This window comes from Callithrix jacchus, chromosome 22, assembly GCF_049354715.1.
Source record: "Callithrix jacchus isolate 240 chromosome 22, calJac240_pri, whole genome shotgun sequence".
NCBI lineage: Eukaryota > Metazoa > Chordata > Mammalia > Primates > Cebidae > Callithrix > Callithrix jacchus.
In genome coordinates this window covers 20,904,723-20,932,165 of record NC_133523.1, presented here as the reverse complement: position 1 = coordinate 20,932,165, position 27,443 = coordinate 20,904,723, and the positions used below count along the sequence as shown (strand labels likewise).

Here is a 27,443-nt window from a genome sequence, read left to right as displayed (position 1 = left end):
GCAGGGCTGCGAGGAGGGATGACAGCTCTGCCTGCGCTGGTCCCCAGAAGACCCGCGGGCTGCCTGCAGACCCACACACGCGCACGAGACCGCACAGGTCCCGGGCCCTGGGCGGGTTCTGGGGTTCCCAAGATGCTGGGGAAAGAATGACAGCACAGCCCTGCCCTTTGTGCAGTCTCTCACCTGACCGACCTGGAACCAAGGGATCCCAGACAGGTCAGCGGGAGGGCAAGACACGCCGCCGGAACCTCAAATTCATGCACACGCGCGCGCGCACACACACACACACGCCCGCGCGCACACACACACATACACACATACAGCCGATCAGAGGCTGAAGTCAGAAATCACGCTTCAATCGGCTCGAGGGTGACCCCTGTGGGGATGAGACTGCCTCACGCTCTGTTGCAGGGCATGACGTGGGGATATGCAGTCTGTGAACCCCGTGGGTGAAACGAGGACTGGCACGCATCGCATAGAGCTCCCGAAATGTTTTGGGAGTGTGGGGTCCCTCCGTTGGTCCTGGAGGCAGAAGACCGCTCAAATCTCTGCCTATGTTCCTCTGTCCCGTGGTCCCTTTCTTTATCCTTCTGTTCCACCCTGTTCTCCTCTTGCCCTTTCTTCCTCAGTCCCTCCAAACCTCCGTTTCTTCCTTTCTCTCTTTCTCCTTTTCACCCTCCCTTCGCTCCCTGCTCCCTCCCTGTGTCTCCCTCCCTCTCCCTCGGTCCCTGCCTCCCTCCCTTCCTCCCTCTCTCCCTTCCGTCCTTTCCTCCCTTCTCTCGTCCCTCCCTCTCGCTCTGGGGTCCTCTCCCCACCTCTACCCGCCTTCCCTCCCGCCTGGAGAAAGCAGCCCTTCAGATTGCCCGCGGGGTAGAGGGGTTGAGGGGGGCGGAGTGGTCTCGGGTCCGCACTGAGCTACCAGGCGCTGCTCCGTGATGGCGGGGAGGCTGGCGGGTTACCGGTGTGCCAGTGATCGGTGGGCGGAGCAGAGGCAGAAAAGGCGTGTCGCGGATTGGAGAGAGGGCACACCTGCGGACCCGGCCCGGTGTTTCCCGGGTAAAGCGCCCCCTCTGTCAACCCTCCTGAAGTACGCGGGGTGGCGTGGGGGCAGAGCTGCGAGGAGGGATGAAAGCTCTGCCTGCGCTGGTGTCCCGAAGCGCCAAGGGCTGCCTGCAAAACCGCGAACGCACACTAGACGGCCCAGCTCCCGGGACCAGGGCGGGCTCTGGAATTTCCAAGATGCTCGGAAAAGAAGGACCGCACAGCCGGGCCCAGTGTGTAGTCTCTAACAGGACAGACGAACCTAGCACTCAGGGATCCCAGACAGGTCAGCGGCAGGGCAAGACACCAAGACGGGGCTTGCTGGAAGCAGAGCCAGAGGGTCACCTCACCGCAGGAGAGAGGCCACTGCCCTGCCCCGAACCCTCCCCAACCAGCCCCGACTTTTAAAGATCCTCCAGCAAAGCCCGGTATTCTTCCTCGCTGAGGGGTGGCTCCAGGAAAGCGAGTTCTTCCACCTCCTTCAGCTCCCCCAGTGACTCAGTCTCTCGGTAAGGTCTTCAACAGCGCGAGCGGTGAGCCGGGGATCGCGTCACAGTGACGACCACCGTGTCCTGGGGAACCGCCTGAGCAACTTGAGAAAGCAGAGGCCCACTGCGGAAGTGCCTCGCCGTTGGGCGACGACTCCCCCCTCACGGCAATCGTCGCCCGGGTCCCGCGATTTCCGGAGTGCTGCTTGGCGGAACCAGGCGGAAAAAACGTCTAGCGGAGCTTCAGGGATGCCCAGGGCGATGGATCCCCAAGGATACCCTAGATACTTCAGGCCCGCCCAGACGGTGTTAAGGTGCGTCTCCTCGCAAGCTGCCCCAACTGGGATTTGCAGGTAAGGTCAGCCTGTGTGCTGCGGAACTGCTCTATCCCCAAGGGGCTTCCCGAATAAGGGCAGAACCCCACAACCTCAGGAGCTGCCTGCGACTGTTGGATTTCTCGCCGTGGCTTAGTCTCTCTCTGTGTGTGTGTGTGTGTGTGTGTGTGTGTGTGTGTGTGTGTGTCCGCGTGTGTGCGTGTGCGTTCGGGTGCGAGTGTCTGTGTGCCTGTGTGTCTGCGTGCATGTGTGTGTCTGTTTGTATGTCTTCGTGTGTTCACCTGTGTGTGCGTGTGCTAGCGCTGTATGCTTGACCAGTGGTGTGGCCAGTGCACCCCAGCGCGGTTTCTCTGTAGTCAGTCTTGGTTCTGGTGCGCCTCTGACCTTGGCCCAGCTTATGGGCATTGGGGCCCCGTGTTCTTTATGTTGCTCCTGGTTTCTAAAGCCTCAGTGTCGTTGGGGTCTGGCTCCCACCCGGGGGTCTCCTCATCACCTGCCCATCTCGACGGGTCAATCCTCCAGAAAGAAGATGAGCACAGCACACCCAAAACCCAACTATTCCAAGGGCCCTTGGTCCTGCGGCACATCTAGGGCTGGCCCCGTCCTCAGGACCCCTTGAGGGACTAGCTGCTGTCCCTCAACTGATGTGCATTGGACCTACTGAGGATTCTTGTTAAAAGACAGATTGTCATCCTTGTGTTGGAGTGAGCCTGTGATTCTGTGTTTCTGGTAGGCACTCACTCAGGGGATGCCAGTTCTTATGGGACATGATTGCTATTTCCAGGAGCAAGTCTCAGTACTGTTCTTGAGAGTAAGAATTGCAGATGTAGAGTCTGCATTTAAAGGCCTCTTTTCAATATAGTCTTTGTTTTTCTTCCTATGTCCTTTCATAAGATAATTAAAACACTCAAAGGCAATAGAGATGGAAACAGAGAGATAGTTTCTAAATTAAATTTATTTTGAATGACTTAATTAATTGACTCTTGGTTATTAGGGGTAGATTAAATTGTATGCACTTAGCCATGGGATGAAATCCCAGTGGGCTTGGTATCATGAATAATTGAAATCGCGGTCATGTAAGGAAACACTAATATATTTATCGTTCCATGTCTTTCTGTCGAGAATCCTTTGGTACCAAATCTAGCGTGGGAATGTTCCTTGATCTCAGCTGTCTGTGTAATTGTTGGGAGCAGCGCCTGCTTTCTCTTCCAGTCTCTGAGGAACAGTGGTCTGCCTAAGGGAGCTGCAACGTCTATACAGAGGCTGTGCTGTGACTGCTGGAGATTTCTAACACATTGGCTGCCAACACTCAGGTACCTACAGTATTGTTAAGCATCTGTATGCATGCCTTGAAATGGTAAACATATTCTGAACTACAGGACAGGAATTGCCCATGAATTAGTTTAAAATGATCTTTCCCATGGCATTTCTATTGGTTTTACCTGAACTAGGACTTAGGAGCTGTGAGACCTTTTCCTTAGGCTCTTCTTTTGTTGCTGAAAAATTACTACTTTCCATAAACATGTAGGCACTTGCATACATGTGAGCAAACAATGTGCGTAGTATGATACCAGGGTTAGCATTTCAGCTATGGATGTCATATGTGATAACTTAGGGAAACTTACATGCTCTGAGCAAATCCTCATGATGGACATTTATAAAAGTATGTATAAAGTATATTTAATTTATTACTTTTTATTTCCTGTGGTATAAATGGTCACAGAAATGCAGTGGTCCAACATAGTAGTATTAATGAGGAAAAGATAATTTTTCAAGCCCCTTACTTTGGCAATCAAGTTTGACAGGGGAAATTTATTTTTATCAATAATTAAACGTTAGATATTGTTTGGATTGTTCTTTCCCAGAGAACCAGAAGAGGAAAAATCTTTGTTCCCGAGGGGAAAAAAAAAAAAAAAAAAACCATGAGGTTGGAATCAGTTAAACACTTTTCCACAGCCTTACCTTTGAGAAGTTTTCTTTCTTCAAAACTGTTCCCTCATATCCTTCTCGTGTTTTCCGTTGTTTTCTTTTCTCGGCCCTTGTATGGCAGCAAAGAAGTTCCTGGAGAGACAAGACAAAGACGGTCTGTGTTTCAAAAGAAGCCCTCAGCTGAAGATGGAAGAACCGAATGTGCCCCACGCAAGGGAACTGGAGAGGATGAGAAAGCTTGACAAAAAAAACAAAAAACAAACAAACAAACAAACAAAAAAAAAGCTTGACAAGTACGTTGGTTGCTCAGACTTGGTCTTGACGGGATGAAGGTTCCATGCGGATGATTTCCTCATCACAGAAAACAAGTGAAACCTAATGGCAGTGTAGGGCCTTTATCAAAGTATGACTTAATGGAAACACTGACTCAGAAAAAGGTTTCAGCCACTGATTGACCTCCAACAGACGGTTACACTGTGGGTTGAAGTGTCAATGAGATTAACAATCTGCACTTTTAACAGAATGAAGGATTGGTCCTCTGACAACGAAAGTTGACAAACTTCTCTGTATACCGGCCATGAACGTGATTTGATCGAAACACTTTGTACCAAGAAGACGATGTTTTCTATCCAAACAATAAAGTGACTACGCTCTGTTAGCATTTTGTGCTTGGGTTTCTTGGGGGTACTCAGCGGCATGCCAGGACATCCGGCTTGGGATTGGAATCGCCCCGAAAAGCTTCTGAGATGCTCTCTCCACCTGATCTGCCCCGGAGACCATGGGAGGCCAGTTCCGGGTGTTACCAAGTTTGCCTCGCGCTGGAATCGCTGCTCTTTCTTTCTGAACTCTCAGGATCCGGCGATGCCTGTGCCGGGCTCGTGTCACAGTGGCCGCCACCATGGCTTGGGGCACCGTCTCAGCGGCTTTGCAGAGCCGGGGCTTTCTGCGGTAGTGCCTTCTCCATCAGCAGTGCTGACTCCAAGCGGGGGGTCCGTTGACTTGGAGACCAAGGCAGGGCCCCTTGGTGTGTGGCCCATATCCAAGGGGGGGCAGTGAGCTCACGGAGCAGGAAAATGTTCTGCTGACACCCTCTTGGAGGGTCTCAGACCCATGTTCCTGGGGTCCACCGACCCCCGCCACACCTCATCAGACTGAGTCTCCAGCCCGATGGGACCCGACCTCCGCCCACGCCTTCCAAGCCGTCCGGGTTGCAATGGTGAGGGCAGTCTCGAGTGCCCAGCTCACGATCTGAATCGCCCTCCTCCTCCGGCCGATCAGATCAGGAAAGCCGTGTCAAAGAGGTACGGAGGTCAGAACTGTCCGGCTCCTGCGCTGCTTGTGGCACGCAGCCTCCTTCCCTGGGACTGCCCCGGGCACCGCCTCCAGCATTGTCCTGTGCGGCTGCCGCCGGGGAGCACGGACACTGCGGCCGGCCATCCGGGAGCGCCACTGCGCGTGCGCAGGCGGGGCGTCACAAGCGCGAGCGCTGAGCCGGGCTCGCGTCACAGTGACGGTCACCGTGTCCTGGGGAACAGTCTGAGCAACTTGAGAAAGCAGGGGCCCACGGCGGGAGTGCCTCACCGTTGGGCGACGGCTCCCCCCTCACGGCGATCGTCGCCACGGTCCCGCGATTTCCGGAGTGCGGCTTGGCAGAACCAGGCGGAGAAAACGTCCAGCGGAGCTTCAGGGATGCCCAGGGCGATGGATCCCCAAGAACCCCCTAGATGCTTCAGGCTTCCCCAGGCACTGTTGGCGTGTGTCTTCTTGAAAGCTCTCCCTACCGGGAATTGCAGGTAATGTCAGCCTGTGTGCCGTGGGGCTGCTCTAACCAGGAGCGGCTTCTCGGAAGATAGCGGAACCCCACAGTCTCAGCAGCTGCCTGCGACTGTGTGATTTCTCGGCGTGGCTTTGTGTTTGTGTGCGTGCGTGTGTGTGTGTGTGTGTGTGTGTGTGTTGTGTGTCTTTCTTTTTTTTACAGACAGCAGTGGTGAGAAGCTGGGGTCCCTGGGCTTTGAGACCAATGCAGAATCTCCAGCTTCATGGGACCAGATTTTTGCTTACGCTGTCCGATTCTGAATCTAATGGGGAGTTCAGTCTGGAGGGCCTACTTCAGGGTCTGCAATGCCCTCCTCCTCCAACTGACCTGATCGGGAATTTCGGGTGAATGCAGTACTTCGCAGAATCACATCAGCTACATCTTAGTACCTCTGCCCAGAATAAAATTCTTTTATTTTTTGGACGAAAACTATGACCTCAAGGAGCCACAGGAAAAAAAATAAAATAGGATATTGGACCAGACGAAGCATGGCTTGTGGTAAGGACAAGCCTGCCCAGTAGTATCCTCAAATGAAGAGTACCAGGAAAACAACAGAGGCATGCCGAACCGCAGAGCAACTCCTTTCGGCTGAGAAGCCTCCTGGGTCTCCATTCTGGAAGAACAGGGTAGTCTGCTTGTGACACAAAGCTTCCATTTATGAGCTAGTCCTAATTCTGGCCCCACTTGTCCTCCTGAGCAGTGTCACAGTGTCCTCCTGACCCTGTTGTTTGAAGCTATAGTGAAGACAGCCACATCAGGGCCCCTGCCTAGCCAAGACCTCGTTGAGCACGACAACTAAAAAGACTGATAATCTTCCAGGATGTATGGAATGGTGTCAGCTGGCCCAGACCAAATCTAGTTGTTGGCTTCAGTACTGATAGAAATAACTGATCTCAGGCCCACAACCTGACAGGGACAGCTGTGCCATCTCTCTAATCCAGGCACAGAGAGCTGCCCTTAATTTCCCGTGCCAGCCCACCCAGCCAGAGCTACCCTCGGTAGCGGGAAAGTAGAGGCAGGACCCTTCATTTACACAAATAACCCCAAGGGAATGGGGCCACTGCGCCAGCCTGTGACTAGTGGTGTATTTGGGATCTTGTTTTCTTTTCTTGATGCTTCATGTCAACACACCAAGCCCAACTACCCTGGGCAGCTTATGGGCAAAGGCACACAAAGTAGGGACCCATCAGGACATGAGCCGATGCAAACAGCCAAGCCAGAGGATAGGACCCATTCTTCAGGTTTGAGGGGAAAGAGAGGATCCACAAGATACCAGCTCTGAAATGTTAATTCACTTAGAAGCCTCTCAGGAACTTTTCTCTGCATACTTACACCCTCAAACAGAATCCTAACAACAGCCCAGATATCTGACCAGGCACTCACCCTTTTTCCAGTCTCTGCTTTCAAGCAGAAGCTCATTAAATCTGAACGACCTTCAGTGGTAGGTGCTGCTATCAACCCTGTTCCTGTGGTCCACATGACCAAGCCACTCAGCCAGGGCCACACAGCAAGGCAGGGCTGAAGTCAGGATTGAACCCAAGCAGACCAGCTTCAGAGCTGAGCCATACAACCCAGAGGCATTGGGGAGTCCAAAAAATGGGCGCTGGTGAGGAGTGGGCTGCACAGTGTTTTTCCCTGTACTGCGCCTCCTCAACCCAGACAACCTGCAGGAGGCTAGGACTAGGCCAGAGGGGAGAAGGGTATCACTAAAAGCACAAAGCCCCAGTGGCATGAGGTCCCCAGGTGAGACTGCATGTCAAGTGAGACCCACCTATTAAGGGCTTGGTTTTGGGCCCTTGGGTCCTTATCACTTAGTCCCCACAAAACAGAAACCCTGAGTTAGGGAGTCTTTTACCCTCATGTGATAGATAAGGACACAGACTCAGAAAGGCCAAGTGACTCACACAAAGTCACACACTGGTTAGGAGTGGAGACTGGATTCAAACCCAGAGAGACAAACCCAAAGCCCCTTTCTCTCACACCTCATCTCAAGGCCAGTTCTAGAGGGCAGAGAGGAGCTCAAGCTTCCAGACCAGTTCCATACATACATGTTCTCCTGCATGACAAATGCCTGGACTTTGCTTCACAGAAATTGATCATGGTGTCACCAGGATGGGGTAGCCTTGGCCCTCAGGAAACATCCCAATCCACATTCCCATTGCCCTTGTTTAGGAGGTCAGTCCTAGGAAATCCTACTTCTCGTCCCTTCCCAGGCTCCACCTAAGTGCCTCCAGGAGGGCAGGGAGCCCCATATCCACACACACTGAGAGAATAGAGGGGTGACACAGGCCTATATCAGAACTCTCACCAACCTCAGACCCTGCAGACCTGGTGGCCTTGGGCCTTGTTTTAAGTGGTATATGAAAAATAGCAACTTTCTATAACATTGACACAAGAGGAGACACAGGCTCTTACTCATTTTCTAAGCCTAAATATGAGAGTCAATATCTTCTGTTGGCTGGTTCAACTCACAAGGTATGCTAGTCATTATTGAACCTGTGACCTGGACCAAGGTATATGTTACATCTCTCAGTAGGAAGCAAGCAGGAAAGACACAGCACCTAGGTGCTAGGCCATGGATATGGCACAGTCTTCTCAGAAAGGCAGAGAGCAGGCTGGAGAGTCACATTATTAGCATGCTTAGCCAAGAATATTTTAAAATCTCCTCCTGAAAGCCATGTAACAGGAACAAAATCACCTCACCTGGGGGCTGGACCCAGCAGTATGTCACAATGCTCTCTGTGGGAAAATCCCAGGCAGGAGACACACATCAACTGGCTCCTGGGTGCAGAAATAAGTCACAATTATTCTTGTTGGCCACATCCAGGCAAAAAAAGAGTCACAATTCTGAGGTGATGAATGCAGACATATGTCACAGGCTCACTGCAGGCAGGGCTCAGGCAGGAGCCTCACATCCCCTAGGTTCTGGGTCTAGTGATGTTTCCTGGTACCCAAAAATGTCGGGCAAAGCAAAAAGAGGAGAGTTTCATCATCTACAATCAGGGACAAGGGTATGTCACAATGTTTTCTTTTTTTTCTGGCAGTGCTCTGATGAAAGAGAAGAGTCACATCACCGTGTTTCTGGGTCCAGCAATACATCACAATCCCTTCTTGGTCAGAGCCCAAGTGGTAGAAGAAAGTCAGATCACTTAGTTCCTGGGTTCAGAAATATGTCAGGACACCCTAAAAGGAGAGGGCCCAGGAAAGAAAGTCAAAAGAAATATGTCACAATCACACCTGCAGAAACATCCAGGGATGAAAGTAACCATCATCCCCATGTCCCAGTTCGAGGTATAAGAGTCAATATATTCTCTATGTTGGGTCTCAGCACATGAGTTACAGTCTCAACAAGGGAAAGGATCCTAACATGACAGCCACAATCCCTCCTCCACACTGTATTATTTTCAAAGGGTCACAGCCTCACAGGTGTGCTGAATCTTGGTTAGGTGGGTTGCTGATTCTCCACATATGAGAGTCAGTTTTCAACTTCCAACTGACTCTGGGCATGAGATTCAAGACCTTAACACCGGCTGTGTTCATGTGGCTGGATGACAATCTTTACTGTAGGCTGGGTGTGCATGCATCTATCACAATCTCATTTGTATGCCTTGCCCTGTAGGGACCCTCTCTGTCATACTGGGGGCATTATACAGTATGCATGAGAGTTTCAATCCATTCTGAAATTTTGTTCTTGCGTAAACCCACAATTTTACCTGTGAGTCTAAGCCTAGATGTGAGAGGGAACATCTTTAAGAATGGCTGCATTTAGATAGAAGGATCTTCACCTGCCTATGACCTGGGTTAAGAAATGAGTCTCCATTCCCACTGCCAGGTGTTCACATATGCAGTCTCAATTTCAGCGGTAAACTGCATCCATGAGTTAGACTCAGGACCTCACAAGTGGGCTCTGTTTATGTGTGTGGGTGACAAAGCTAATGGTTGGCTGGGTGTGCATACAGTGAGAAAAATGTCTATTGTGTGCTGGGCCTGAATTTACATTCTCTGTATCAGCCCAGGGCTTCATACAATCTGGGAGGAAGTGATAATATTTTATGATCTTTGTACAAAGAGGAGACCCAGGTGCATTTTATCTATTTCTCGCAGCCTAACTAGGACAGACAGTATCTTTTACTGGCTAATTTGATATATGGACCCACTAAGAAAGGACATTTTGCTTTTTTATTTTAGGCTTAGGTAATGGATAAAGTACTGGGTCTCCCATGTGAGGAAAGTTACATAATACTATATTACATAAGCTCATCCTATAAAGCTTTTGTGTGACATTGAGAGGATAATAACGGGATTCAGTATGCAGGTGAAATCGTGACTCTCATAGGCACACCCAACTAAAAATTAGGATTGTTCCCCTCACACATAAAAATAACCCAGTGATGAGCTCCTGAATCTCACAGGCACACTCCACAGTTAGATTTGTGACATTCATATGTGAGTCCCCAGACAGTTGGTATGATGACTTATTATTGGAGCCAGCTTACAACTTCGATGACTGTCATACCTATATTTGGCTAATAAGAGAGATGTGACTCCCATATGTGAGCACAGGGCAATGGGTACAATCATTGGTTTACACCAGTATACAGGTCTCAGCAGATTGCAACTGCCACTTACACCATATAAAGCCCGTGGGTAATACAGAGGGTGTCATAGCAAAACCAAGAACCCAGGTGAAATTGTGACTCTCCTATACACACTCAGCCAACAGTAAACATTGTCAGTTTCACACATGGAAACTGTTCACAGTGAGGCTGTGGATTGACTCATAGATTGAGAAAGATTTGGGATTTTGAATTGTGACTCTCTTGCAGGGATAGAGTCCACCATTAAGATTGTGACTCATGTACTTGGACCCAACTCAAATAAGATCTCCTGACTTTTGTACATGAAGTCAGAAAATGTGTGGAATTTTAAATCTCATTTCTCTACCTTCTTGCTGTGTTACCATGACAGGTACCTTTGCCCAGTGCCTGAGTGATTTGATTATCCTGCCTAAGTGAAGCTGTCAAAATAAAATTGTGATATATACCTGGGCCAAGCATTTAAGTTATTTTGCTTTCCTACATCGGCCCTGTCCTCAGAAAACAATGTGACATATCAATGGGCTTATAACCTAGGTTACATAATCATTCGTTTCTGCCTGGGCCCTGCCAACAGAGATAGTTGTAGCATATAACTGGGCCAATCACCTAAGTGGTGTGACTCTCTCTTTTGCGTGGGCTTTGCCACAGTGCGGGTTGTGACATATCACTGAGCCCTATGCATAAATGATATGACTCTCCTGCCTTGGCCCCTCCAAAAGGAGGCATTGTGATATATCAATAGGCCCATCAACTGGGTGTAGTGACTCTCCCCTCTTAACTGAGCCTTGTCCACAGGCTGACATATTACTGTGCCCTGCATGCAGATAATGTGTCTTTTCTGCATGAACCTGCCCAATGAAGGCATTGAGACATACTGCTGGGCCCAGTACCCAGGTTATGTGACTTTTCTGCCACGGCCCTGCCCACAGAGGGGATATCCAGATGTTTTTGGTCCAGCATTCAGGTGATCTGATTATCTTTTCTGCTTTATTCACACAGGCTAATTTTGACATATAGTTTTCCCAGCTCACAGGCATTACAATTACACTCATATGAGAACCCAGATAATAGGATGATTTTCAGGCTCTTAGCTAGACTTCAGGCAGTAGGTAAAGTCCTGGGTTTCCTACTTTTAGAAGGGTCACAGCGATGTATGAAATTCATACATATCCTATAAACACTTCGTGCTACAGAGAATTTAATAACAGGGCTGAGCACACAGGTGAGATTGTGACTCTCACAGGCACACCAAGCCAACAATTAGGAGTGTCACTTCCAAACATAAAAGAAACACACTGGTGAGTTTCTGGACCTCACATGCAGATAGAGTCCACAGTTAAAAGTCTGACTGTCATGCGTACAACTGGGAACAGGTTGAACAGTGACTGATTTCTGGACCCAGCTCAGAGGCACAGTGATTAGTTGCATACCTGGACCTAGCCAATAGGAGAGATGTTGACTCTCATAGGTAGCCTTAAAGCAATGGGCAAGGTCCTGGGCTTTCTACTTCCATGAAGGTTGTGGATGACAAAACTCACACAGAGTGTATGACCCCTTCTTGTGGTACAGAGAGTGTCATAACAGATCCCAGCACAAAGCAAAAATTGTTATTCTAATAGGTGTTCCCAAACACGAGAGAACTGTCACTTCCACAGGTGGACAGTGAGGTCCTGAGTATCACATGTGTATACTCTCCACAGTTCAAATTGTGACTGTCATACCTGAATCTGGCCAGAGGTAGGATGGTGACTTCTTTCTGCACCCAACTCGCAGGCACAGTGAGAGCTGTCATGTCTGACAATAAGAGAGATGTTAGCTCTCATTCCTGTGCTTATGACAGTGAGTAAGATCATGAGTTCATACCAGCACGTAGATCTCAGTGTGGATTGTGACTTTTGGGCATATCATAGAAAGCCCTTGGGTGGCACCAAGAGTGTGATAACAGGGCCCAGTGCACAGGGGAGATAGGGATCCTCGCATGCAAACCCAGTTTACAGTAAGGATTTTCACCCTCTTAAACAGACACAGCCCATTGTTCAGGTTCTGAATCTCACACTTGGAGGCAGCTAAAAGTTGGAATTGTGAGTCTCATTCATGGATCAGCTTCACAGATGAGATAATGACTCTCGGACCAAGATTCATCACACCTCTGAGGCTGTGACTCTACTACTAGGACACAATCTGAAGCTTGAATTAAGGTCCCCAGGCACTAATCTAATCCAATATCTAGATTCTGACTCACATAAATGAACTGATCACACAGGAGGTGCTGACTGTCATCCTTAGAGCCGGATGTGTTTGGGATTGTTTATCTCATCCGTGGACTTTTGTGGAAGTGTGATTGTGACATATGCTGTTGCCCATATCCTGAGTGATTTTTGTTTTCTGACTGGGCCCAGCCCACAGATAAAATTGTGACATATACCAAGGCCAAGCACCAAGGTAATATGACAGTCCTCATCGGCCTGAACCTGTCACTTAGAAGTGATTGTTACATATTTCTGAATACAACACCTGGTGATGTGACTCTCCTCTTGTGTCAAGGCTTTGAGCACAAAGATTGTGACATATCGCTGGGCCCAGCACCTAGATAATGTGCTTGTTCTGCCTTAATTCTCCCCACAGGGAACATAATGACATATTATTTAGTCAATCACCTGGGTGAAGTGAGTGTTCTTTTTGTCCTGGGCCTCGGCCTCAGAAGAACATATGACATACTGCTGGTCCTAGGTGATTTGGGTCTTCTCTGCTCCCTGATCTTTGCCAGTAGTGGGGATTGTGAACTACTGCTTAACCCAGCACCTAATTTTTCTGACTTACTTCTTTCGCTAAATCCCCAAAACAGTGGGAATTGCAATATATTGTGGGGAGCAGCAACTAGGTGATGTGACTCTCCTCTGTTGCCTGGGCTCTGCCCACATTGGGCATTGTTACATAGTGCTGAGTATCACCTAAGTACATATTACATTACCTAAGTAATGTTATGGTTCTCCTCTGCTTGGGACCTGTCGATATCAAGGATCGTCGCATGTCACCAGGACCAGAACCCAGGTAATATGCCTCTCTTTCCCTGATCCTGCTTTCAGTGCGGATTGACATATTGCTGTCCTAGCATCCAGGTGAGGTGACTCTTCTGCCTGGTCTCTCCCTACACGTGGGATTGTGACATACACTTGGGCTCAGCTCACTGGTGTAATGATGACAATTATACCTTAATCCAGCAAATAGGAGAGATACTGACTTTTTTTTAGGCTTAGGGCAATCTGTGAGGTCTGGGTGTTTTTAGTACAAAGGTAAGAGAAAATTACATTACTCATGCATATTTTATAAGGCTTTCAGTTGGTTCAGAGAGTGTCATAACATGGCTCAGCACACACATGAGACTGTGACTCTCATATGCACACCCAGCCAACAGTTAGGAGTTTAACTTACACACATGTAAAGGTCCCAAATCTCACCTGTAAATGCAGTTTGCAGTTAGAATTGTGACTTTTTTGGATGCAGCCACAGGTAGGATGGTGACTCACTTCTGAATGCAACTGACAGGCACAGTGACAACTCTCATTCCTGGATGCAGCAAAGTAGACACAGGTTGGCTCTCATACCTGGGCTTAGGGCAACAGGTAAAATCATGGGTCACACCAGCCCAAAATTCTCAGAACAGACTGTGACTCTCACGCATGTCATATAAAGCCTTTGGGTGATACAGAAAATGTCCTAACAGTGCCAATTACACAGGTGAGATTGTGATCCTTAAATGCACACCCACCCAAAAGTAGGAAAGTAAGAGTTGTGACTCTCCCACATGGACACAGCTCACCTTTGAGGTTTGAATCTGATACCCAGAGGCAGTTGAAAGTTAAAATCATGACTCTCATTCATGGATCCCATCCACAGGTGGGGTGGTGACTCTTGAACCAGAATTCAGCACACCGTGAGCCTGTTACTTTCATATCAGGACACAGTTTCTAGGTGGGGCTGGAACTCTCACGCACAGATCCAATTTACTATTGAGATGGTGAGTCATGTACTTGCACGTAACTCACAGGAGGCGTTGACTCTCATACCTAAAGCTGGGACTTGTGCAGAATTGTAAATCTAACCACTGGACCTTCTTGCAGGTGTGATTCTAGCACTTGAGAATCTACTTACCTGTGTTGGCCAAGCCTACACAGTGACATTAATAAAAATCAAGCATCTAGGTGATATAACTCTCCTTTCTGGGCACTGCTCTCAAGGGAGGTTTTTAAATATTTCAGAGCCCAGCACATGAGTAATATGATTATTTTCTCCTGCCTGGTTCCTGCACATTGGGAGCATTGTGACATATCACTGGGCACAACACCAAGGTGATATGACTCCCCTTTCATGTCTGTGCCCTGTCCATATTAGGGATTGTGACATTGCACTGGACCTAGCACTCAGGTGAAGTAAATATTCTTTTCTGATTGGGTTTTGCATACAGGGGGCATGGGTGACATAATGCAGGGCCCAACATTAAGGTGATGTGACTTTACTTCATGAAGAATGTCCAAAGGGAGCATTGTGACATCTCTCTGGACCCAGCACCTACATGATGTGACTCCCTTTTTTCTGGGCCCTTCATCTAGGGGGAATTATGACCTATTGCTGAATCTAGCTCCTGGGTGCTGTGACTCTTCTGCCTGAGCCCTGCTCACAGGGGGCATTTGAGCACATCTTTGGGTTCATCACCTAGTGATGTGACTGTCTCCTTCTGCCTGTGCTTTGCCCACAGAAAAGCCTGGTCCACATCACTGGGCTGAGCACCCAGGTAATGTAACTCTCTTTTCTGGACCTTGCCCACAGGGGGCATTGTGACATTGCACTGGGTCCAGCACTGATGCAAAGCACCCAGAGGACATGATAATTCAGCCCCATCCCTGCTCCCAGCTAAAAGGGATGAGGATGACTCTTGTAACTTAACTCAGCTAATAGGAGAGATGAGGGCAACCAGTAAGGTCCTCAGTTTCCTAATTGTATAAAGATCAGAAAAGATTACATTTCTCATGCATAGTATATAAAGCACTCAAGTGGTAAAGAGTATCATGGCAGGGCACAGCACACAGTTGAGATATTGACTCTCATGTGACACCCAGGCTACAGTTATAACTGTCACTCTCTCACATGGACAGAGCCTGCTGGTAAAATTTAAATTGAATCGAGAACACAGTCCACAGTTGAAATTGTGATTTTCATAAGTGAATATGGCTACAGTTTCCATGGTGACTCATTGATGGACTCAGATCACAGGAACCGTTATAACTCTCATACCTCGATCCAGCCAATAAGAGAGATGTTCAATCTCCTTCCTGATTCTAGGGCAATGAGTAAGACTGTGAATCCATATAGGCATGAAGGTCTCAGAGAAAATTGTGAATCTCAGGTGTATACTTTAAAGCCCTTGAGATGTACCATGTGTCATAATAGGGCCCAGCACACCAGTGAGACTGTAACCCTTGTGTGCACACCCAGCTGAAAGTAAGATTTGTCACCCTCTCAGCTGAATACAGCACACTGTTGAAGTCCTAAATGTCATAGCTGGAGGCAGTCAAAATGTAGAATTATGTCTCAGACAAGAATCCAGCCGAGAGTGAGTTAGTGGCTCTCTGACCTGGATTCAGCTCACTTGTGAGGCTGTGAGTTCCCTACTGGGACATGGTCTGCTGGTGAGATTGAGGTCTCATGCACATACCCAGTCTGTCACTGAGTTTGTGACTCATGTACTAGGACCTAACACACAGATCTTGACTCTCATATCCAGAACTTAGACATATACAGGATTGTCAGTCTCATCCCTGCACCTTCCCACAAATGTCATTATTACATATGTCTTTGCCCAGCCCCTCAGTAATTTGACTTTCCTGCCTGGGTCCAGCCCCAAACTGGAATTTTGACATATACCTGGGCCAAGCACCTAAATGCTGTGACTTTCTTCTTTTGCCTAGGAGCTGCAAACAGAAAAGATTGTGACATATTGCTAAGCCCAGCATTTAGGTTATATGATTCTTCCTCCAGCAACATTGCGATATATTCTTCTCTGGAAAATGGGACATTGTAACATTCCTCCCTGGAACATGAGACATTGTCATTCCTCTCTGTTCCTACAGGGACATTGTGACATATCTCTGGGATCTAGTTAATGAACTAGATTAAGGGACTCCCTTATACCTGCGTCATTCCCTCAGGTCGGATTATGACATATCATTGGAACGCGGAACCTAGGCGATTTGATTCTCCTCTACTGCTGGGCCCCCATCCACAGTATGATGGTAACATATTGCTGAACCCACCAACTACATGATGTCACTTTCCTTTCCTGCCTGGAATCTGTTCGGTGGAAACGAGTTATATATTGCTAGGCCCAGCACCTAGGAAATGTGCCTTTAACCTCCTCACAGTGGGAAATGTGACATGTCACTGGGCTCATCACCTAGGTGATGTAATGCTTCTCCCCTTTCTTGACCCACCCACAGTGGGTGTTGTGACGTATTACCATGTTCATCAGCTAAATGATGTGACTCTTTTCTCCTGATTGAGCCCTGCTCATAGAGAGCATTGTGACATTCAGCTTGGCCTTGAATCCAGATGATTTAACTCTCCTACCTAGGCTCTGCCTATGGGGAACAATGTGACATGTCTCCACATCCATCACCTAGGTTATGTGACTCTCCTGTCTGGGTCAGGCTCACAGAGGAGAATGGAACATATCTCTGGACCCAGCACCTAAGTAAAGTATCCCTATGCTTTTCCTAGGCCTTGCCTTTAGGGTAAATTGTGACATGTATTTGGATGTAACACCTAGGTCATGTAACTCTCCTTTCATTCCTTGGCAGTGCCCAAGGGGAGACTGTGACATGTTGCTGAGCCCAGGACCCAGGGGATGTTACCCTCCTGCCTGGCACTGACAGCTCACAGAAGGCATTGTGACATATCCTTGTGCTCATCACCCAAGTAATGGGACTCTATTTACCTGACAGAATCCTGTTCTTAGGGAAACCTGTGGCATATCACTGTATCCAGCATGTAGGTATGGTGACTTCTGCCTCTGCCCTGCCCACTGGAAAAATTGTGACATGTCACTGAACCCAGAACCTAGGTGATGTAACTTTTCTCCTGTGCCTTACATACAAAAATAATCTATCCTAGGTGAGGTGACTCTCCTCTACTACATGTGCCTTGCCCCAAAGGGGCATTGTGAAGTGTCTCTTGCCCCATCACCTGGGTGAAGCAGCCATACTCTTTTGAATAATCACTGCCCAGAGCTGTGATTGTTACAGAACCCTGAGCCCAGTACTCAAGTGGTTTGACTCTGCTGATGGGCCCTGTGCAAAAAGGGCAGTGTGATACATGTGTGGGCCCATCAACTAAAAATATGACTTTCTATATTAGTCTGTTCTCATACTGCTAATGAAGTCATACTCAATATTGGGTAATTTCTAAAAGAGGTAGGTTTAATGGACTCAGAATTCTACATGGCTGAGGAGGCCTCACAATCATGGTAAAGGATGAAGGAAGAGCAAAAAGGCATCTCACACTGTGGCAGCATAAAGACCCGTACAGGTGAACTCCCCTATATAAAACCATTAGATCTCAGGAGACATATTCAATATCTCAAGAACAGTGTAGGAGAACCACCTGTATAATTCCATTATATTTATCTGGCCTTGCTCTTGACACTTTAGGATTAATAAAATTCAAGGTGAGATTTGGGTGGGGACACTGCCAAATCATGTCACTCTTTGCTCCCATCTGGACCCTGACCATGGGGGAGATTTTGACATATCGCTGAACCCTTCATTTTGGTGATGTAACTGGTCCCTGCCCACAGAGAATGGTGACGTGTCTCTGGGCTCAGTACCTACTTGATGGGATTCTCCTCTCCTGCCTTTACTCTGTCCTAAAAGAAAATGGTAATACATCACTGAGACCAGCACTTAGGTAATGTCCTTTTCAGCTTCTATCAGGGCCCTGTCTACAAGGGGCAAGGTGACATCATGTGGGAACTATCTCCAGGTGATGTGACTTTTCTGCATTGGCCTGACCTAAAGGGGGAATTATGACATATCTCTGGGCCAACACCTAGGTTATGTGACCTTCCTCACCTGCCTGTGCTCTGCCCACAGGAAATGTCCAAGTATCTCTGGGCCCAGCACCTAGGTAATGGGACTCTTCTGTCAAAGCACTTCTTATATGAGCCATTGTGACATATTCTTTGGCCCAAGACACAATGATGTGACTTTTCACTTCTGCTTGGGCCCTACACAAAGGGGACATGGTGACATATCAAAGGGCTCATCACCTAGGTGATGTAATTTTCCTTTTGCTTGGGCCTTGCCCACAGAATAAATAGTGACACATTGCTGGGCATTGCACCTAGGTGATGTCATATTTATTTCTGCTCTGTCCTGTATTACAGAGGGCATTGTGACATCTTGCTGATCTTAGCACTGAGGATATGTAACCTTGGGGCCAGAGCTGAGTCCACAGGTGGACTCTGACATATTCCTTGCCCAGCTCCTGGGTGACATGACTCTTTCTTCCTGCATGGACCCTGACTTCAGTGAGGATTCTGGCATATTGCTGGGCCCTACACCCAAATGATGTGACTTGGCCGCCTGAATTCTGCCAAAAAAGGCATTGTGACCTATCCAGTGGGCCAGAACCTACATGTTGTGATTTTCCGCCCCATTCTGAGCCCTGAAATATTGTTTTGCACAGGATAAGGGGTGATGTGGATCTCTAGGCTGGGCCCTGCCCACAAGAGGCATTGTGACATATTGCTGAGCTCAGCATTCAAGTAATGTGACTTTCTTGCCAGGGCCCTGAACACGGGTTTATTGAAATACTCCTAGATCAACATTCAATCAATGTGACTCTCCTGCCTGCTGTCTTTTCATAGGTGGGATTGTAACATACCTAGGCCTAGCTCACAGGCATGATGATGACTCTCATATGTAGACCCAACTGAGAGAAAACATGTTGACTCTCATGGCTAGAATTAGGGGAATAGGTAAGGTCCTCTGTTTCCTACTTGTGGTAATGTCACAGAAGGCGATGACACGCTTGCATATCCTATAACATCCTTCGGTGACACAGAGAGTGTCCCAACAGGACCCAACACACAGGTGAGTTTGGCATCCCATAGGCACACACCCAGCCAACAATTAAAACTGTCACTCTTACACATGGACAGAATCCACTGGTGACGTCCTGAATCTCACATATGGACATCGTCCACAGTTAGTGTTGTGGCTGTCATATGTAAATTCAGCAACGTGTGAGATGATGACTCATTTCTTGACCAAGCTCACAGGTGCAATAATGACTCTCATACTTTGATTTAGCCAATAGAAGAGGTGTTGATTCTTGCAGCTGGGCTTAAGGCATTGGGTAAGGTCCCAAGTCTTCTGCTTGTAGAAAGTTCTGAGTAGATTACCACATTCATGCATATAATATAAAGCCCTTAGGTTTTGCAGACATTTTCATAACAGAACCCAGAACAAAGATGACATTGTGACTCTTCTATTTAAACCCAGCTGACAGGATTATCACCCTCACACACAGACAGAGCCCACTGCTGAGGGTTTGACTCTCACTTGCGGATACAGCTCAGTTTGTATAGTGACTGTTATATGTGCATCTTACCACAGGGGGGATGTCTTATTACTGGACCCAGCTCACAGGCACAGTGATGACTCTCACAACCAGACCCAGCGAAAGGAGAACTGTTGAATCTTGTAATAAAATGTTTTGCATGTGTGCGTGTGTGCGTGTGTGCATGTGTGTGTGTGTATGTGCATTCCTTTTTAGTTCCTTGAACTTTGGGAAATTGATTGTATGGTATCTTATACAGAGGCAAATGTCTCAGTTTTTTTTTTCAAAGCTATATATATATATTTTTTCTGTTGACTAAAATATTGTCATTAGTATTATGTAGATAGATTTGTAGGTCTCAGAACAGAAATCGTATTGTAAGTACTACAGCTAAAATGTTTGTGATACATAAATAAAAATATAAATTATGCATATTTAGAAGATAGTTACTTACAATTGCTTAGAGCTCACCCGGTCAGCCAAGGCCTATCTTCTTCCAAACCCTGTGGACATTGCACCTGCTTGTTTACAGTATCTCCTGGGGTGAAATGACCCTTACTGAGAATGGTCAAAATAAGAAAAGCATTTTTGGCAGATAAGTTTTATGTGTAAAGAAACAGAGCTGTGGGTAAAAAAGTGCTCAGAGAAGAATAAATAAATCAATTGTACTGTAGTTATTTTTAAACAAATAAATGCTTCAAGTTAAAAGCAAATTTATTTCCTTAATTAAAAACTGCAAAATTACAATTAAAAATTGATTGGTGAATATATTTTCTTCATTAAAAATTACAAAAAATGCAATTGAAAATAAATTGATGAATAAAATTAAAGGCCTCTGACCACAAAGTTTACACTGTAGGGTTTGAAAATAAAGACAATTAGAAAATAAATAATCCCTCATCCAGTGCTGGTCGCATAAGTTGGTATCACATTCTGGAAGAGGGCTTGCCAATGCCTACACAAGCTGAAGATAGAAATATATTTTTATTATATTTGTGGTTAAATATCTATATAATTACACTAATTTCTCTTTAAAAATGCACAAGACGGTCTATAGAAGCACTGAAAAATTGGAAAAAATTACCAAAATGTTTATAAACAGTTGAATAAATACATTGTAATGTATTCATATGATGTCACATTGCAGACAAATGAATACACAAACCACTCCAAGCAACAGAGATTAATCTCACAAGGTTAAACAAAAGAACCTGGCCCAAAATGTGGACTTACTGTGTTAATCTATTTAAAATTCAAAAACAGGCAAATATTATTTATTTTCTAAACAGCCAGGATGTACGTTTCTCTCGGGGGAACAGTGGTTGAAAAGGAGAATCAAGGAGGGAGAGGTCCCAGGTTGTTCACGCTCTTCTATCACTGAGTGCGGGGTTCACAGTATATGCACTTTGTAAAAATTTATCAAGCTGTTCTTTTGCAATGTGTGTGCTTTATAAGTGTGTAAAATTAAAGACTTTTAAAAATATTTTTCTGCTCCTTTCTCTTCTGGTCCTAGGAGCTTCGGGAACTGCGGCTTGGGTGCAGACATGGCCAAGTCCAAGAACCACACCACACACAACCAGTCCCGAAAATGGCACAGAAATGGTATCAAGAAACCCTGATCACAAAGATACGAGTCTCTTAAGGGGGTGGACCCCAAGTTCCTGAGGAACATGCGCTTTGCCAAGAAGCACAACAAGAAGGGCCTAAAGAAGATGCAGGCCAACAATGCCAAGGCCATGAGTGCACGAGCTGAGGCCATCAAGGCCCTCGTAAAGCCCAAGGAGGTTAAGCCCAAGATCCCAAAGGGTGTCAGCCGCAAGCTCGATCGACTTGCCTACATTGCCCACCCCAAGCTTGGGAAGCGTGTTCGGGCACGCATTGCCAAGGGGCTCAGGCTCTGCCGGCCAAAGGTCAAGGTCAAGGCCAAGGCCAAGGATCAAACCAAGGCCCAGGCTTCAGCTCCAGTTTCAGTTCCAGCTCAGGCTCTCAAAGGTGCCCAGGCCCCTACAAAGGCTTCAGAACAGATATCTTTGTCTGCCAATGTGAGGACAGAAGGACTGGTGTAACTCCCCTGGGGCTGCCATCTGCATGGGGCTGGGGTCCTCCTGTGCTATTTGTACAAATAAACCTGAGGCAGGATTAAAAAAAAAAAAAAAAAAAATTTTTCTATCTTTTTAATTTTTCCTCAGTCAGTTTTTGTCGCTTACTTTTCTGGAAAAAAAAGGTAGTTTTATCTAAATTTTCAAATTAAATAACAAATTTTAAAAAAATATTATATGTTTAAGTCTTGAATGTATCTATAAATATTCTTATTTGCCTTTTATAATGTTTTTATTTTTCTTAATAGAAGTTTACCTATACTACTACAATCAAAGAACAGCAAGAATTTCACTGCCATGTTATATCTCTAAGTACCAGATGAATCAGACAGGTTAAGAAACTCGTCCAAAGTTACGCAGGTCCTCTGAGCCTGCTCTTTTAACCATTAAAGACGTTGGTCTAACTCAGGAAACCTGCATACAATACAACTTCTAAAGGTGCATAAAGTTACTATAGCTATGCAAAGCAACATGGAAAATGAGGAAAAATATACATAAGTAAAAAAGCAAGGCACAGATGAAAACTTATGCTACCATATATATATACAGGCTAAAAACCCCAGGAAACACTAAAATGTGTATTATTCATAGATAAAACTGCATAAAGTAAATGATAACACAAAATTTGGATAGTGGTCATTTTAGGGTAGTAGGCTTACAGAAGACTTTAGAGGTACGCACTTTACCAGAGTGTGTGAGGAGTTTATGAAACCAGAATGAAAGTTTCCTGAGAGTAGAGACCAATTTGTGTTTTCTTTCTTTTCTTCTCTTTGAGACAGAGTCTAGCTCTGTTGCCCAGGCTGGAGTGCAGTGGCGCTATCTCATCTGACCAAAACCTCTGCCTCCTGGGTTCAAGCGATTCTCCTTCCTAAGCCTACCAAGTAGCTGGGACTACAGGCGTGTGCCGCCACACCCGGCTAATTTCTGTATTTTTAGTAGAGATGGGGTTTCACTATTTGGCCAGGTTGGTCTTGAATTCCTGAACCCTGATGTAATTCGCCCAACTCAGCCTCCAAAAGTGTATGCAACACCGCACCTGGCCAATACTTTTTCTTAATTTTATCTCCCAAGGCTAGCAAAAAGTATGGCACCACGTGGATGCTCAACACACTTTTATCAGTTCAATGAATGAATACATGTCCTTTGTAAACTGTCAAGCTATGCAAATTAAAAATTTATTATTACTTACTGCAATTTAGTTAATAGAATCAAACAAAAGGCCATAACGGTTAAGATTCAGAAAGCACTATTGAAAGTTTAATGTTACCCCAGGATTCTTAGCCAAAGTAAAGTACAATTTATAGTCTTAATTTGTGACCAGTATAACTACATTTAAATTTTCATGTGAAGATGAAACATAAAATCTTCCATCAGGTGAGCATAACTTGAGAGAAAAAGATATTGAAAAAAAGGAAAAAAGAGAAAAGAATAAAAACTTGATATTTGGAAATAGTTTTCTCCTCTTCTGGTGCAGACGGAGGCTGGCTGGGAAGCCTGGGTCTCTCTGTCATCCCCGCAGTGGCAGTGGCTGATCTCTGCTCAGCCATGAGGGACAACACCCTGAGCTGGGTCTGAGGCTCTCTGGCCCAGCCCTTTACTACTTCCCTGGACTCTTTACAGTGTCTCTGTGTTCCTGTGCCTTCCTGAGTGTCCTTTTGATGGAAGGGGAGGTGGCAGCAGGAAGCTGGTAGGACAAACTGGCCTCCCAGCCTGAGACATCTCTCCCAGGAAATGCTCTGGTTAACATCCACTTTCTGTGCTTGGAGCTGGGACTCCACCCAGGGTTGCCACTACGGCATCCCCAGGCTGGGCGACACCGGGCGTGGGTGCTCCAGCTGCTGCTGAGTTTCGTTCTGTGCTAGGCTGGGCAGCGGCTGAAATCAGCGCAGGTAACAAGTACAGGAGACACCCTGCAGGGGGCAGGAGGCGGTAGCCATGGTTCCTGAAAATTCGGCCCTGCTGACAAATTTCTGACACCAGAAACAGAAGAACCAAGAGAAGCTGCCCCAGAGCTTCAGCCAAATGGATGGACTGTTGGAGTGGCTGAGGGTGAAGCTGCCTGAACTCCTCAAAGTTGAGCAACCACCAGAGATGGACAAGACAAATGAAAGTCTAAGAAAATTAGCAGAAACCAAAGGCAGATGCTAAAGCACTGAGAAATGGTTCACACCATGATGGAAACAGTCGATGAAAAAGTCTGGGAAATGAATCTTAGCCACAGAAAGCACAGCGGTGACACAGCAAGGTGCTGACGATTCTGGTCCACCCGATTGCACCATCCCCATGACAGTAAATACCATCACGGTCACCACCAAGCAAGCTACAACCACATTAACAAATACAAATTGTCTTTAATAAACTGTCATGGTTAAGTTTACTTTTAAAACCTTATAATTTGAAAATGCAGTCGTCACTTGCATGGCTTATGAAGTTTATGATAGTCTTACATTACATGAAGCATTCAAAGTACAGTATATTCTAAATTGAAAAGAGCAAACTGTATATAGTTGTTATACATATTTAAGGCTCAAGACTCACAAGTAACGCTGTGTATGATTTAAGCTAAACTCAAAGTCTGGTTTTCCATCTGTACATACACAGAACGGTGTGCTGTGCGGAAACGTTTCTGCTCTAAAGTGGCAGCCACAGCTTTTGTCTCTCTGGACATATTTTGAACTTTATTAAATGTAACGTTTTAAAAATTCTTCATTTTTTTAATGCAGATTGCTAAATTTATTAAAATGCAGATTCCTAAGTTCTTGCCCAGATCTAGTGAATCAGGATCTCTGGAGGAGGTTCCTAGGTATCTTAATCTTTGACGAGCTTTCCAGGTGATTTTTCTACACAGCTAAAGCTTTTAAGGGCTTACTATGCACCAGACACTGTTTTGAGCGCTCTCTATGCATTATCTCACTTAGAATGTACAGTGATGATATGAGCTCAGTATTCTCATCTGCGTTTTATAGCCAAGGAAGCCAAGGCATAGAGTGGCCATTGGACTTGGCCACAGTCACTCAGGGGTGATGGAGCAGGGATATGAACACATGCAACGTGTCTTTAGAGTCCACACTCCCAAGTACCATGTGCCTGCTCAGCTTTTTATACTCTTTGTACACTGGGAACGCTAAACAAATTAATTAACTTTTCTGGATGTCTATTTTCTCATTGGTAAAATCGATACAAACAAATTTAAAAGTGTAAAACCTGTAATATTAAATCTTGATGATGAGGAGACATGCCCAACCCTACTTTCTTAGGCTATGAAGAACATCTATTTGATGCAATGTTATATATTTGTTGTTTGCATTTATGGACAAACTTCACATATGGGAATGATAGAAATAATGAATTAAAAAAATTTTTTTGTAGAGCATAATTTTTTTTCTTTTTTATTGCATTTTAGGTTTTGGGGTACATGTGCAGACCGTGCAAAATAGTTGTATAGGTACACACATGGCAGTGTGTTTTGCTGCCTTCCTGCCCTTCACCCACATTTGGCATTTCTTCCCAGGCTATCCCTCCCCAGCTCCCCCTTGCACTGTCCCTCCCCATTCCCCCCAATAGACCCCGATATGTAGTACTCCCTTCCCTATGTCCATCTGTTCTCATTTTCCTCACCCACCTATGAGTGAGAATATGTGGTATTTCATTTTCTGTTCTTGTGTCAGTTTGCTGAGGATGATGTTCTCCAGATTCATCCATGTCCCTACAAAGGACATGAACTCATCGTTTTTGATTGCTGCATAGTATTCCATGGTGTATATGTACCACATTTCCCAGTCCAGTCTATCATTGATGGGCATTTGGGTTGGTTCCAGTTCTTTGCTATTGTAAACAGTGCTGCAATGAACATTCGTGTGCATGTATTCTTATAGTAGAATAATTTATAGTCCTTTGGATATATACCCAGTAATGGGATTGCTGGGTCAAATGGAATTTCTATTTCTAAGGCCTTGAGGAATCGCCATACTGTCTTCCACAATGGTTGAACTAATTTACACTCCCACCAACAGTGTACAAGTGTTCCTATGTCTCCACATCCACTCTAGCATCTGTTGTCTCCAGATTTTTTAATGGCTGCCATTCTAACTGGCGTGAGATGGTATCTCAGTGTGGTTTTGATTTGCATCTCTCTAATGACCAGATATGATGAGCATTTTTTCATATGTTTGTTGGCCTCATATATGTCTTCTTTTGTAAAGTGTCTGTTTATATTTTTTGCCCATTTTTGAATGGGCTTGTTTGTTTTTTTCCTGTAAATCTGTTTGAGTTCTTTGTAAATTCTGGATATCAGCCCTTTGTCAGATGGGTAAACTGCAAAAATGTTTTCCCATTCTGTTGGTTGCTGATTCACTCTAGTGACTGTTTCTTTTGCCATGCAGAAGCTGTGGAGTTTGATTAGGTCCCATTTGTCTATTTTGGCTTTTGTTGCCAATGCTTTTGGTGTTTTGGTCATGAAGTCCTTGCCTACTCCTATGTCCTGAATGGTTTTGCCTAGATTTTCTTCTAGGGTTTTTATGGTGCAAGGTCTTATGTTTAAGTCTTTAATCCATTTTTAGAAAATCTAACATAGCTATACACAGAAAAACATCACAAATTACTGTAGAGTTCAGCAAACTATGCATATAATGACATATTTTTGATGTCCACATCTTTTTGTAGAAAAGATTTGTTTCTTTAAAAATGTCTTCAGAAATTTAGGCTTATTTTATAAAATGGTAAAATAGTAAAGAAATGGGTGGTTTGGCATGCCATATGAATACTGGCATTCAATTAAATCACAGATATTTTAATCAAAATTATTTAGAAAGTAGATTTAAATAATTATTTTTTAATACAGTGACACGCACAAACATTTAAAAAGTCAAATCTATTAGTAACAGGTTTCACTTAATTTTTAAATATATAAGATCAAAACTTTGTTAAAAATAAAGATTTTAAATCAGTAATTTGGTGAGTGTTCTGTTTGTTTGTTTTGAGATGGAGTCTTACTCTGTCACCAGGCTGGAGTGCAGTGGCATGATCTCCGCTCACTATAACCTCTGCCTCCCAGGTTTAAGCGATTCTCTTGCCTCACCCTCCTGAGTAACAGGGACTACATGGTGCTTGCCACCATGACTGGCTAATTTTTCTATTTTTAGTAGAGATGGGGTTTCACCATAATAGCTACACTAGTCTCAAACTCCTGACCTCATGATCCACCCATCTCAGCTGCCCAAAGTGCTGAGATTACAGGAGTGAGCCACTGTGCTCTGCCAATTTTGTGTCTAAATGCCCAGAAGTCCTGTTTTAATCATATTAAGTTTGGAGAAAGTTAACTAATGTTATCTAATTTTCTTTACAATATATTTATAATTTTCTAGTTTAACCTCATATTAATAAATGATGACTCAACCACTTTTTCTTTTTCCAAATCTCAGGCCTATTAAATTGCTGGAGATGTTTTTAATATAAGAATTTTGTGCCAGGCAGGGTGGCTTACACCTATGATCCCAACACTTTTGGAGGCAGAGGCATGTGAA

At 45.6% G+C, this 27,443-nt stretch overlaps 1 protein-coding gene across 4 annotated transcripts; it reads left to right on the top strand.

Moving 5' to 3' along the window:
• Positions 1-1,636: 1,636 nt before the first annotated feature.
• LOC108590430 (uncharacterized) lies at positions 1,637-21,471 on the top strand. Of its 4 annotated transcripts, none has more exons than XM_054249762.2 (4): positions 1,637-1,882; positions 3,077-3,177; positions 3,920-5,586; positions 21,336-21,471. In XM_054249762.2, the coding sequence occupies exons 3-4, from the start codon at positions 4,961-4,963 to the stop codon at positions 21,439-21,441; spliced, it is 732 nt and encodes a 243-aa protein (XP_054105737.1). In that variant the 5' UTR covers positions 1,637-1,882; positions 3,077-3,177; positions 3,920-4,960; the 3' UTR covers positions 21,442-21,471. The 4 variants fall into 4 exon arrangements, with proteins under 4 accessions (XP_054105737.1, XP_054105736.1, XP_078217210.1 ...); XM_054249761.2 differs by having other exon boundaries at positions 3,915-5,586; XM_078361084.1 differs by lacking the exons at positions 1,637-1,882; positions 3,077-3,177; positions 21,336-21,471 and adding an exon at positions 12,230-19,548 and having other exon boundaries at positions 4,961-5,586.
• Positions 21,472-27,443: the final 5,972 nt, after the last annotated feature.

Excerpts from the sequence above, each read along its gene's own strand:
- LOC108590430 (XM_054249762.2), top strand. The coding sequence starts at position 4,961 with ATGGGACCCGACCTCCGCCCACGCCTTCCAAGCCGTCCGGGTTGCAAT. Across the intron at positions 5,587-21,335 it reads CTCCCTACCGGGAATTGCAG|GAGCTTCGGGAACTGCGGCT; the intron begins GTAATGTCAGCC and ends TTCTGGTCCTAG.